Source organism: Brachyistius frenatus, unplaced genomic scaffold (assembly GCF_029030835.1).
Source record: "Brachyistius frenatus isolate BFR_SWC_R1_liver_20210118 unplaced genomic scaffold, ASM2903083v1 Contig_12, whole genome shotgun sequence".
NCBI lineage: Eukaryota > Metazoa > Chordata > Actinopteri > Embiotocidae > Brachyistius > Brachyistius frenatus.
In genome coordinates, this window is record NW_027210611.1 from 467,242 (window position 1) to 481,126 (window position 13,885).

The window sequence follows — 13,885 nt, forward strand, 5'->3', positions numbered from 1 at the left end:
GTTTTCACGTGTAAGAATTAGGCCTACAAGAGTATCAGTGATGCAGCGGTAAACAGCAGCTTTGTCTGTTTCAGAGTAATTAGGTCAATGGTGGTTCGCGGTGTAAACATACACCGGTTCAAAGGTCATAATTTAGAAAGTGACACCGGTACGTGCCGGCTGTTGTCAGGAAATGCTGCTGACCACAAATGTGACTTTTGATGCCACAATGCACAGTCTAATACACGTTAAACATTTAGTCTTAATAATTATTTGACTGCACAGGATTAAGTCTGAAAAGTTACTGTAAACATAAACATATTCTTCCCATATCATGAAATAATGGTTATGTTGAAGTTTGTAATTAATCACAATCCAAACCTAACTGCAACAAAAAAATACTGTATTAAGCCTAATCCACAGATTTTCTTTTTCTTTTTTTTAAACGACCTATTACGCTTTTCCATACTTCAGTCATATTATATACAATGTTACAATGTGGGTTGTTCATATTACATATTCATTGTGTAGGATTTAAGAGGATCTATTATCAGAATTGGAAATATAATATTCAGCATTATGATGACATTGGTGTATAATACCCTGAAACTGAGAACCGGTATATTTTCATTATCTTAGAATGAGTCCTTCATAGCTACAGCGAGGGTCCTGAGGTCAGCTCATCACGGATTTCTTCATATGGTCATCTGCTCCAGCCACAACATGCCAAGACGTACAAGGACGCGTCCGTCCACGTTCAGTCTGTCTATAATACCAAAAGCAGTTATCCTCCAAAGAAGATATTCCAAGCCCACATGTACACTCAGTGCCGGAAAAAAAAAAAAAAAAAAGTGTCAGTGCTCCCCTTATTCACATGGTGATGTATGTGTCTCATCTGGTATCAGCAAATCATTAAGTTTTACATTCTTTATTTCTATGTGAATAACAGATTCTAGGAAATATTGCTGATCTTCACAACATACATTGATTTAATTAGGGGGACTACCATTTCAATTAGGCCTATTGGAGTAATAAGGGTAGGTCAGAGTTTAGGCTGTGTCTCAGTTTGCTTACTTGTGTACTCACACTTGCTATTTTGTGGACATAAGTGCAATCACTTATCAGTATGGCAACAGGCAGTGCGCCATATGAACATTCAGGTGTATTCATAACAGCAAAAAAATTGAGAACGTAACACTCAACACTTTTCACCCTCATCAGTGGCCATGATGGTTATGTAGCGGCTGACATATTTTTAACCTCCTGAAATGGGCAGAGGCTGCAGCTGTTGTGGAAAACATCACAAATAAAAGTTGTACACGTCAACGCAAGAGTGTTTCTTTTTCACTATGTGCCTCGATACTGCTGTTGCAAAAGCTATCAGTATGTTTATTGTGTACGTGAACAAGGGGTCACCAAACCTTTTTTCATTTTTAGGTAAAATGAAAAACAAAGCCAAGTAAGTGTAAGTGTGTCAAAAGAAGTACAGGAATAGAGACACAGTACCAGTACATAGCAGGACCATGTATGAAACACAAAAGAGCTTGACAGGAGAGCTTTAAATTTGAAAAGTAAACAGGAAGCCTACCAAACAGTGACATGACTTCTGTTGTCATGTAAACACAGGAGTTCATAGGAAATAGCAGATTGTATTATCTGATTGAATATCTAATGACTTCAAAAGCTCTGCTGTTTCATAATCTGTCTCTATTCTTGTTCACTTTGTACCCTTCTGGTGCCAGGCCAACATTATTGTAGGGTTAATGTATGTTATTTAAACCAGCCACTAACAGAGAAAAGCAGGTAGGAATGAACGGAAACAGGTGAGCGTCATATAGTTCCTCCTGGGTAGTGTAGCCCAAGTTTATGTAAGGTCATCATGAATTACCCAGAAAACCAGACATAGAGAGAGAGAAGAAAAGAGTACCAACCCATTGTGATCACTACGTACACTTATTAATAGGGGTATAATTAGGACAAAATTTAAATCCACCGGTATGTGACACCATAAGCAGATAATGAGCGTGATATTTACCAAATGACCTGCTGTAATCTTTGTTGCTATGGATGTTCGTGTTGTCAATTGTCATATTCCCGACCGGATACAGGCTCAAGCATGCACGGGTGGATGTGAGGAGTTACCATCTCCAATCAAGGCCAGGAAATGATTTTACTTAGTGGTTGCAATAAATTTGGCGTCTTGGTTTCCACACCGGCACTTGTTTCTGCCGCGCCGCAGGCTTCCTGGAAGTTGGCCAGTCAGAAGGGAGAAGGCCTTGTCGAAAGGGGGCTTTAAAGAGACAGGAACTAAACATACGGCTTGTTTCAGACAGGAGGGTGAACTGAGGGGCTGCATAAAGGGCCAGTACTGGATAAATTCGGATTTCTTGAACTGTGAATCATGCAATACTACTGCAGTGGAACTCCATAATAAAAAAACCATTTAAAAAAACAAAAACAAAAAAAACTGCATAGCAGGTCTTGCAAAATAGCCCCCTGAAATCACCCAAAAATGTACAAAGACTCTGTTACACTACAATATGACATTTTTCAATCCTGCAGCCAAAAGTTCATCCTGCTTGCAGTACATGATATACTTATAAATAGTTAAATATATGCTTTGTATATAGCTACTGTATTTAAAAAATGTCAAGTTTCACAGACATCATTACTCTTGTTTTTCTCTCTCAGTGCTCATTTCAATGCTTGGAAATGATATTAAATTTGTACTTGAAGAATGTTTTATTATTAGGACTTTGAACATGATACTCAGCCCATATGAATGATTATGCCACAAGTAAGGTTCCCTGTGTACACTTATTGACGTAACTGTGTATCATCTCTATCCTCCCTTTTCTATCTTTTATTAATAAATAATGATTTTGTTATGACCACATTTCAGGGTTGTAGGTTGCCTCGTACGTGTCCCATCTGTGTCATAACATGTGTACTGTATGAGAAAAGAATGAGTGACAAATTAAAGGAAAGTGTCTTGTGACATCTAGCATCCACACATTGTACTGTTTGACAAATTAGATTTTTGATCATTTTAGGCAATCCATCTCCACTGAGTTCATTACTGCATGTGTTGGCCCACCACAACAGCTTCAATGCTTCTTCGTATATATTACACAGTTCTTTGTAACTCTGCTGGAGGGATGAACACCATTCTTCCAAAAGATATTCCCTCATTTGATGTGTCAATACTCGTGATGAGGACTATCGACGACAAAGCTCCCAAATATCCCATAGATCTGATTGACTGTCAATGTCACATCTTTCTTATAGGCCTACTTTGCAAAAACCTTTTTTTTTTTTTTTTTTAATTTTATCTTTTATGGATTGAACTGCATTCAGGTTTTTGCTCTAATTTGCCACCTATCTGTATATCGCTATCTGATATATTTGAACTGGCTTCCGAATGATTCATGTCAATTTAAAATGCGCCGTGTCTTGTATGAGCCAGCAGGGGGAGCTCACAGTTTAGGAAAGCAGTGCCAAGGTTTACCATTTAAAGGAACAGGGCTGTGTTTATTTCCAGTTATTTTTCTGAGAGCTTCATTCGAAGAAACTCGGTTGCCTAAGTTGTAACTACAAGAGCCTAAATAAACAAAATCTACGTAAATACGTAAAACCCACTGGTTCCATTACAAATTATGTACAGCCGCTGAAAGCAGACCCCTGGGGGCTTTTCCGAAAGTTAACCCCTGCTTGTACAGTATGTCTGCCAGTTTGCACCTACCTTTACTTAACACCTAATGCAAAGCCTGCATTTGTATACGAGGGCGCGTGTGTACGTGTGAGGGGTGGGAAAGCAGGAAAGGAGACACAGTGTTGTAGGGGAGCCTGCTCAGACCAGTTCATTTGGCACGGGTCTGAACCACCACCACCACCACCACCACCACCACCATTGCTTATTAAAGTTAATCAATCTTTGTGTGTCTCCCTGTTATGAGGAAGACCGCCGACTGCTGGATTCACCATAGCCGCTGACGAAGATTTGCATGAGCTGGAGGACCAGGTTCCCCTCCAACCCCGGCAAAAATCCAGGCTCCGGCTTTTGGAGACCTCCTTTGCCATTATTTTATTTACTAAATGCCCATATCCCTCCGCAGGGTCAGAGAGTATTTTGAAGAAATTGCAAAATAATTTACGTGCTATTTTCTATTACGTCGTTTTACCGACGTTTCGGGACTTGTCCCACGCTCGTCAAAACGCTCCTTTCTCAGCGAGCCGCACTCATTTGAAAAGCTCTGCGCGCCGTAGTCGCGCCGGGAGAGGAGGGTCTAGTTTTCGAACAGCCCAGAGGGGGCTGCGCTTCGGTGCCACTTATCATTAGATATGGCCACCGTTATAGAGTACGCCGAAGCGTCATCTTCAACTTAATTCTTTTTGTGATATTTCATGGTCAAAAATTTATTTGCAGCTCGGTCAGCGCGGCCGGCGGGACGGTATTTTTCGGCGATCTAATGTGTGTTTTTACATGTCTTCGGAGGCGGGTGTTGCTGCGTGGCAGGCTGGCTACGAGAGTCTCCTAACTGGCCGCTCGGTCCCGCAGCTTGTCGCAGCTGAAGAAAATAGAGCCGGTTGCCAACCCAGCGGTCGGCTCCCAACATTTGCTCTGCGCGTCGCCGTGCTCCCCCCGAGGATCCGCGTTTAAAGTTTCGTTCAACGGAGTGTCGACTTTTGCAGCCGCTTTTGGATTTTTTTTTTTTTTTTTTTGGTTGTTGTTTTTGGGGGTTTTTATTTTTTATTTTTTTGGGGGGGCTTTTGATTTTTGTTTGTACGTTTAATGGTAAAAAAAATTGTTGGCCGTAGACTTGGGTGGCTAACGCCAACTAGCTATATAACCCGAACTCGTGCGACGACAGCTGTCATTGGAGAAAGGAAAGTGATCCCTGCAAATGCGTGTGCCAGCGAAGCGGCTTTCCGTGGGATTTACGTCGTCTGCTTTCCCGTCAAATGGGCGAAGTTGGGAATAACATTGCAACGCTGGAATATAATGATATGCGTTATGCATTTTTGAGAACTGCGGTGTTGCTTCATTGGAGAGAGGCTAGCTAGCTCAATTAGCTCGCTAGCTAGCTGGGTGATAAAAGTGCGACGTTTCATCCCCCAGTATTTCGGACATGAAGAGGATAACTCGCTACTCATAGGGCTGGAAGGTAAGCCGCGGTGACGACTCGTGTCGTTTCTTGTGTTTTTTTTTGTTTTTTTTTTAATACATTTCTTTTTTTTGGGGGAATTCACCCATTTTCAAAGTGAGGCTGAGAGCCAACGTGATCCTCCTCCTCCTCCTCCTCCTCCTCCTCTCCGGTCTTGGTGTCGGGGGTTTTGTCGCCGCCTCGGCTCTCATGACTCAAGACTATTCAACGGAGCGATCGACGAGATCTGCTTCACGGGTTGTTGTTTTTTTTTGTATAATCAAGACGTGGAGGGGCTATAACGTTTTGTTTACCGGTTTAACGCGTTATTACGGAGGTGGAGGTGTAGGGAGGGAGAGGAGGAGGGGAGGAGGAGGAAGGAGGAGGAGGGGAGGAAGGAGGGAGGTCGATTATCCCACACCCAGCTGACGTTAGTCGGCTTTATAACAAAGCAACACATCGTATGGGAACGGATCGTTTTCACTTTTTTGTGTGTGTGTGTGTGTGGAGCATTGTAGTTTCCATTGGATAGACCGAGCCTTTGTGTGTGTGTGTTGGGCACAAATGCTCATCATCACCGCCGCGGACCCCTGGACGAAGTTGGCTTAGCGGATAAGTGTTAGTTCAGGATACCGTTAAGTTTCGCCACCGTCTCCGGACCATTACGTGTAAGATTTATTATAAGCACACGGGACAAAACAAAAAGGCTGAAGAAGATCTTCGGTGTTTTGTTAAGTTACAAGCACGATGAGTTGGCCAACTAAAAAAAAAAAAAACCGCGACCGTAGATTAACCTGTTTGCTGCGTGAATCTCCTTTTCAAAGTTGTCCTCGCTGGATAATAATGTCTTTTCAAAATCTAATCCGACTATTATTGCCCCCCTCCCCCTTTCCCTCCCCCCCTCCCCCGTGCTGCGTGTGATCGATGGGTCGCGTTTCGGACGTTGTCAGTGGTACTTTTTTTTGTTTTTGTTTTTGTTTTGTGTGTCTGTGGTCGCCGAAGAAAAAGGCGACAAGAGTTCAACACAACAGGCTAGCTGTCGTTAGCTGGATGCAACCGCTTTGTGCCCAAAGCTGGAGTTAACAAAAGCTAACGCTAGCGTGTTTTCAATTGTTGCCGGTGGTGGTCGTGACTGCCCGGTCGGTCACCGGATCCCTAACCTCGGATGCCCCGTCAAGTCAACGGTGTTCGCATCACATTCAGTTAAGGCTCACCTGGTTGTTAATCTGCTTATATATATAAAAAAAAAAAAAATGGTGCTTTTTTCCCAACAAAACAAAAAAATGTTTCATTTATCTCCGTGTATTGTTTTGGAGGAACAAGTGAGAGCACCTATTTCTTTTCTAAAGGTTGCGTTTTTGGTGTCGGACCGCCATCTGTCCACTGAGATGGGAGGCTGGCGGAGGATATTATCCAAAACAATATAACCAGAAACCAGTAGTTAAAGGTGGTGTCTGTCAAATTGAGTTGTTTTCTGGGTCACTGATAGAAAATGCCTCAATAATAATTTTAATCATTTCAGCCCTCGCTATGTCCTTAAAACCCCACTAGGCATGACGAGACACCGGTAATTGTTCGTTCGAGGAGTATTGAAAGCATATGTTTTTTTTTTAATGTGGGGCCAAACAATACATTGCGTCTGCATCGACATTGTATTATACAGATGTGCAATATGCCACACTGCGAGGTATACCGTGCATTGAAACAAACTATGCTCAGCATGGTTTACAGTGTTACTGACCTGAAACCGAGCAAAGTTGACTTTCTCATCATAATGCCAATATGTTGTTTGATGTGATTGCCTTGTGATACAAAACAAAACCACAGTGGTTTGTGTGGACGTTTGCGTCTACCTTTCTGAGGAGGAATCACCATTGATCACTACTGGTGGAAACACAGCATAGCAGGAACATTTCAGCTTGTGCAACACTTGGAACAGACAAAATACAGACTGGTCACAAATTTAAAATAATTAAAAATATTTTTCAGGTGTCTGATAGTAACCCATCACTACCACCAGTAGGTTGCAGTAATGCACCAAAAAACTGTTTATCCAACCACCTTTATGCAAAAAAAAAAAAAAGAGGAGAAGAACAACCGACCAGGTGCTGGTATGTTTTGTGGCACTGTGAATGCTGCTACACAAGCTGGAGAAAATTGCAAGGACTAGTAAAGCTGTCAAAATGTTCACTGTGGAACTCCTTTAATAAATCAACAAAAATGAGATGCAGTGAAAAGTGCCAGGTAAAGCTAATGAATAATTCTAACAGCTATGGACAGTTGTTTGAACTTCCACATCCAAAGGTCCACAATCAATGGGTAGCTTTGTCCCCAAACCAAATAGGTTTGATTTTAGACAGCAAATACTGGCCTTCATCTTAAATATAATGGCTAAAGACATGCATCCCATTATCTACGGTAAAGGGTTTCTGAAGTTTGATGGGATTTGTTAAGCCTGAGATGGTGTGAATAATTATCTTACTGTGTGTGTGTGTGTGTGTGTGTGTGTGTGTGTGTGTGTGTGTGTGTGTGTGTGTGTGTGTGTGTGTGTGTACACTAGATTGTGCAGAGCGCAAATACTGCTTTTCCTTGAAATGCCCATTCCCAATCACAAGTTGTGTTATGTGCACAAATCAACCCAGCTGATCATTAAAATAACAATTGAAGGAATATGTTTTGGAAGAATGGTGTTCGTTCCTTCAATGGGGATCCAGAAACTTAGAGAATCTATGCCAAGGAGCGTTGCTGCAGTTATGCATGTTTTACAATGTTAATGTTGGTGTTTACTTTAATTTAACACATCTATGGCTTCACCTACAGTAGTGAGCTTTTCACGATAGAGCCCGATTGCACAAAAATTGTCGGAAATCCATGAAAAATAGTCAATGGTCAACATTGGGTTTTGGTTTTAATTACTAAATGTGTCAAAGTTTTACAGGGTAAATTCCATTGTGGAAAAGAAATCAGATGTTTTTTTCCACCAACTATAGAATCGGTGGCAAAAAAACCTATATCCTGTTTTGTTTTTTTTCCCGACAGCAATCACTCACTCACTCACCGGGTAAACAAAAATACTTAATTGCATAATGACTTGTGTGAAGCATAGAGCATCACAATTGGCTGCACTGTGTCATTTCCATGTTATTTCAGTCACACTGCTAAACAGGTTTGGTGGGAAATAACACAAACTTTTTTTTTTTTCCCCCCTCATATAGTCTAATGAAAATAGGCCCGTCAACGTTTCAGACATCTGTTTGAAACGGGGTATATGAGGGTTATGGAGTGGAATGATTTTGCCCCAGTTGCCCCAAAAGAAGTGTGGTTTTAAAAATTAAAAATAAAAGTTTTTTCTTACTCTGTTCACCTCCATTTAATGAGAAAACTGTAATGACATTCAACTCTGATACTATTTGTACCCTCTATTTGTGGTAATATGCCTGTTTAGGTGGGTTTTTATAGCTCTGTGCCGGCGATAGCCTTTGGCCAGACGCTCCCTTGGACTCGAGGATGAACTGATTTAGATTTTGGTGGTCAAACATGGAGCTGCAACAATCAGTCACTTAAGCAATTAGTTAATTGACATTTTTTAATCCAAAAGGTCATCTTCACTGTGGCATCATAGTATTTTGAATAAACCCTTTTCTGGCCTTATTTAATGCTATAACTCAGTGGCAGAAGGGGAGATTGTGACCATAATCCACTTTTGGTTGGAAACTGAATTGGTGACTGTAATCTCGGGAGCCCACTTTGAAACTGTGGGGATTGTATATATATATATTGCACTGTCAGGTTAAAGATGTGAGTGAAGCATCCACATTTTAGATATTGAAGCTTCTTTGCAGCAACATCCATAATTAAAGTATTGTCTACTGTCATGGCAACAACTTTCTGTTCTATCAGAATCAGCTGTATTGGCTAAGCATGAACACATATAAGGAATTTGACTTTTGTTTAGTCTCTATGAATTTATGCATCATTACAGTAGACATACAGCAGCAAAAGAATAACAAAATGTAACAATTCAAGGCAAATCATTTTTTTCTTATATATTCTTAAGCATGCATTTTTTATTTTTATTGAATACTTTCAACGTGTTCTATAGATAAATCTGGACTGACATGGAAGTAAACTGCAATTTGTCTGATTTGCAGAGGCCTACTACCATGAAGCAGTAATTGTAGTTACTGCATCATTTACGTGCAAACAATCAATGGATATTTTTCTCCAACTAGGGTTGGGCAATAAACTGGCATTTGATCATTTCTACAGTGAACCATCGTGACAGACAATGACATCGGGGCGTGGATTAATCTATCCATTTAGGTACACATTTATCACTGCATCACAACAATAAATTATAAGCTTTGTCTTTTTTTTGTCACTTCCCATATACATGTACATAGTAATTTCTTAACACTTTATGTAAATGACTGAAGATTCAAACAGTGTCTCCATCCTCCACAGCTGGTTGAAAAGCTCCGAGATGTCCTTACTGCTCCTCGGCATAAATTGTAGCTCACTACAATCAGCTAAATGGATCTACACAAAATTTGTGAACTATGCTTTGAACGGAGGACTGCATAATTTATTTTTTATTGTAAAATGTGGATCATAATATACATACATCTAGAGCTACATTCATACTGCTCACCCTGCTTTGTGCCAATCGGCACTCGGGTATGTCCGTCCTGATTGCAGCAACACCATTGCTGCTTCACTCTGGCTCTCCCATCTACTTACTATGTTAGTTTATCTGGGATGGATTGTCCATCAGTCCGACCAGAGCTCCAACTGTAAGAGCCATCTGACTTGCAGTGACTCTTATTTTCCACTAGGCTTTTTCTTTGTTTGACATGTCTGAAAGTTAATGAACAGAAGTAAAATATCTATCTATCCATTTTCTATGCCTGCTTTATCATGAGATTTGGGGGGCCTGGAGCCTGTCCCAGCTAACTTTGGGAAAAGTTAGGGTTATTACATTTCATTTAGCTGATGCTTTTATCCAAAGCGACTTACAACACACTGATGGTTCACCATCAGTGGGGCAATTTAGGGTTCAGTGTCTTGCTCAAGGACACTTAGGCATGTGGACGGGAGGAGCTGGGGATTGAACCACCAACCTTCTGATTAGTGTGCAACCCACTCTACCGACTGAGCCACAGCCTCCCCAAGGGTTCATCCTGGACAGGTCGGCAGTCCATCACGGGGCCAACACAGAAAGTCAGACATTCATTCACACTCGCAGCCAATTTAGAATCACCAATTAATGCTCGTCTTTGGGCTGTGGGAGGAAGCTGAGGCACCTGAAGCACAAAACCCATGCAGGCACAGAAAGAGAACGTGAACTCCACACAGAAAGGCCCCAGATGACAACATACTAAATGTTCACTGAAGCTGAAACATTTTTGTCAGCGTGTCTTTGCTTTATACACTTCTCGTTTGGGTGACATGGGGTAAAGAATATCTTTTGTAAAGTTTTCATAGCACAACATCACTACACATAGTTACACTGATCAAAATTGTATGGAGAAACTCACTTTAGGTTAAATAAACAGACTATCCAGTGACATAAATATTTAAACCAAGAGTATGTCATCACATTCAAGCTCAATCCAGACAATTCAATATTCCCATAAATGTTTGCTGATTTTTCAAAACGTTTTTTTGACCTTACTGATCATAGCCTCACAAAATTTCAGCTGTCCTGTTTTTATTTCACCCATCTTTGCTTTGACGATCCTAAAATGAGTCTTTAATTTATTTACCTTTGTTTCTCCACTGTAGTCATACCACCTCTAAATTTCACTTCACATTGTTAATTCCAACTATAGGGCAACATTCAGAATGTTTACCATTGAGTGGTTTGTAGTAGGTTTTCTTCTAGTGGGTGGGCTGCAGCAAATAGAAAATGCGGAGTGGCTGGATGCGGAGTGATTACAAATTGCTTTGAATAAGAAGTGGAATCGCTCCTACTGCACTCAGCTCACATTGTGCAAAAGCTAAGTTGAACATCTTATCTGCTTTAGAGTTAAACAATTTTCAGGTGTCGCATCAAAAAACAACAACAGTAGTTGGTGGATAAAATGTAAAGCACCCTGGGCATAAAAACAAAATACTAAGAAAGAGATGCAGTTTTGTAAATATTTATCAGAATTGATAGCAAATGAAGTATACATTAACACAGAAGCTTTTGATCAAGCTACATTCTACCTCAATTCTTGTAGACACTACACCCAATTTGTTCTGAATCTTAGAGCTAAATTAAACATGTTTAAAACATGTATGGACATCTAGATATCTCAGTGAAATACCTTTATGTATTTTCCTTTTCTCTGTCCACTAATTGAACACCTGCAAATATAGATTCAAATAGGGTACAAGTCAGCGGTTTCCCTCTTTATCATGTTTTGGTTACCGGACTTACAGCACTTACAATGATCTGATCTTTCTTATTATTTTAGAATGTCATCAGAGGATAAGACTGTGGAACCCTCTGACCAGGGACCCTCACCGCCCTCCAGCACTGTAGGGGCCACGTCCACAGGAAGCCCTGCCCAGGCAGACAAGCGACCACGTGGCAGGCCGCGCAAGGATGCTGCTGCCATCCTACCCCAGGCACCACCCTTACCCACGTCTAAGAACAGAAAGAAGTAGGTTTTTACCCCTGACAATTCAAAGAAATTATTGCTATCGCTTGAATTGACGGTAGCAATTTTATGGTGCCGCTAATATAATGTAGAATTTGAATTAGGTTACTTCTTAAGATCAGCAATGGTCTCGCGGTCAAGTGGCAGGTCCATTACACTTTGTTCACACCATTGGGAGTGTCGACGGGGTGATAAGGAAATGACAGTGGTGCATCTGACCCATCGATGGCACAGTCATGTGGATTCGTGACACTCCCCTTGACACGTGAAAGTTGTAACCTTTTAAATATTCTCAGTTTAGAGTAAAAGGATGCAGAACCTGGTGTATAAACCAGAATGAAACAGATATTGACAAATATTGTGACAAACAAACAGTTCTGGTCAGTTGTTCAGATATCAATCTAAATCAGTGGATGGGACGATCTTGCTTTCCATTGCGGTGTTTGTCCTCTATACCCTATCTGTTGTCAATTTGAAAATTCTATCATGTGTTACTGCTTATTGAATCCCTCTGTAAGCAAACTGAGTCATGATGCCTGCCTGGTTATGAGGCAGCACCAAAAGCTTACCATGCGATCTGGAAACTACCAAAAGAAGTTATCTTTTTATAAATGGAAAACATGCCCTCAGTCTTCTAAATATCTCAAAATGAATGTAACCTAGATTATTGTACAGTATATGGCATATTTAATTTGTTCTAAAACTACAGAATATTTTGGGGGGTTTATAGCATCACTGAAAACGTTGCTTCTTCAAACCTACTGATGAAGTGGCAGTTTAGCTAGCAGCAGATATTTGAATAAAGGCTGTGGTTTGAGTGATTCAAAATCTTTGTCATATAAGTGCTTTAGTAGCATGATTTCAGGTAATTCCAGCGCAGATAGTTCTTATGGAGCACTGTACTCCGTGCATTGCCCCTCTGTGACTTGCATAACAACATACAATGCAGTTTAGAGCTGCTATGCAAAATAATGCCTGTGAGGTTCTTAAATCTCTCCTTAGTCTGTCCTCTCAATCAATCTTAATACTCTGCTCCCAATGGATCGTTTAATCTGCAAGCATCCAGACGATGTATTAATGCCACAGTGGAAGGATGACCCGGGATAGACTTGAATTGCTTCATGTTGACGAACCATCAGCAGAAATGTGCTCAGTTTATTTATGTTGTTGTAATTACCAATGTCATCATGGTCAGAATCAAGATTGCACTTGCTCATATCATCGAACATATTTGATAAAGCTACCGATTAGGCAGCTGATTATCACAGTTATTTAGCTGATAATTCACAATGACATATCCCATCTCATATTTCATTGAATTAAATCCAAAGCACCTCCAGCAGAGTTCAGTTCATAAAACCTCGTTCTCCACCAACACACTGATCAGAGCTTTGTGGGCTTTCAGCCAATTCAGTCTCCCTAATTTCTAAAAACACAATTGGTCATAAAAACTATAGACTAAAGATGGGAGCTGATCCTCTGGGTTAAAACTACAATTTTTTTTTAGTTTATAAACTATAATAACTATAATAATGTTGATACATTGTGCCCAATCACAGAGCTGTGAATTATCCTCTTCAAATAATCCTCTATTTCGACCAATCAGCTTCCTTCTCTTTACTATTAATATTAAAATGTCCAGTGTTAAAAAAAGGCAATTTGCTTGTGACAAAGGAAGATGTGTCAGAAATTGTTCTTTTACACCTGGTTATTGGAATTTACTAGATTTGCCCACGCTCCATCTGTTAGTGAGTCCATTTCAGAGCAGCATGATCCGTGTCAGGTTTTCCAGGCAGCACCCTGCGAGCTGGGACTACTTACCACAGCATTATTTTCACCTTTTTTTTTTTTTTTTTTTTTTCCCTCTCTCTCTCTCTCTCTCTCTCTCTCTCTCTCTCTCTGTGGTGGGACTGTGTGTGTGTGTGTGTGTGTGTGTGTGTGTGTGTGTGTGTGTGTGTGTGTGTGTGTGTGTGTGTGTGTGTGTGTGTGTGTGGAAGGGGGGGTAAGTTGTGCAGGGTATGGGGTTGAATGTTAGTCTTGAGCATTTGTCAGTGAAATAACGGGCTGTCTGAATGCTGAAATTTGATGCCTGAATGTTGTGTAGCAGTCTCTGTG

General features: G+C 40.7%; 1 protein-coding gene across 1 annotated transcript in view; it reads left to right on the forward strand.

The window, feature by feature from the left end:
- The first annotated feature begins 4,724 nt into the window (after window positions 1-4,724).
- The window catches only part of kmt2cb (lysine (K)-specific methyltransferase 2Cb), a 62,144-nt gene continuing 52,983 nt past the window's right edge, over window positions 4,725-13,885 (forward strand). Inside the window, exons 1-2 of the mRNA XM_069692020.1 lie at window positions 4,725-5,144; window positions 11,585-11,773. Coding sequence (XP_069548121.1) covers window positions 11,586-11,773 — 188 coding nt within the window. The 5' untranslated portion in view covers window positions 4,725-5,144; window position 11,585. The remainder of the gene's footprint in view (window positions 5,145-11,584; window positions 11,774-13,885) is intronic.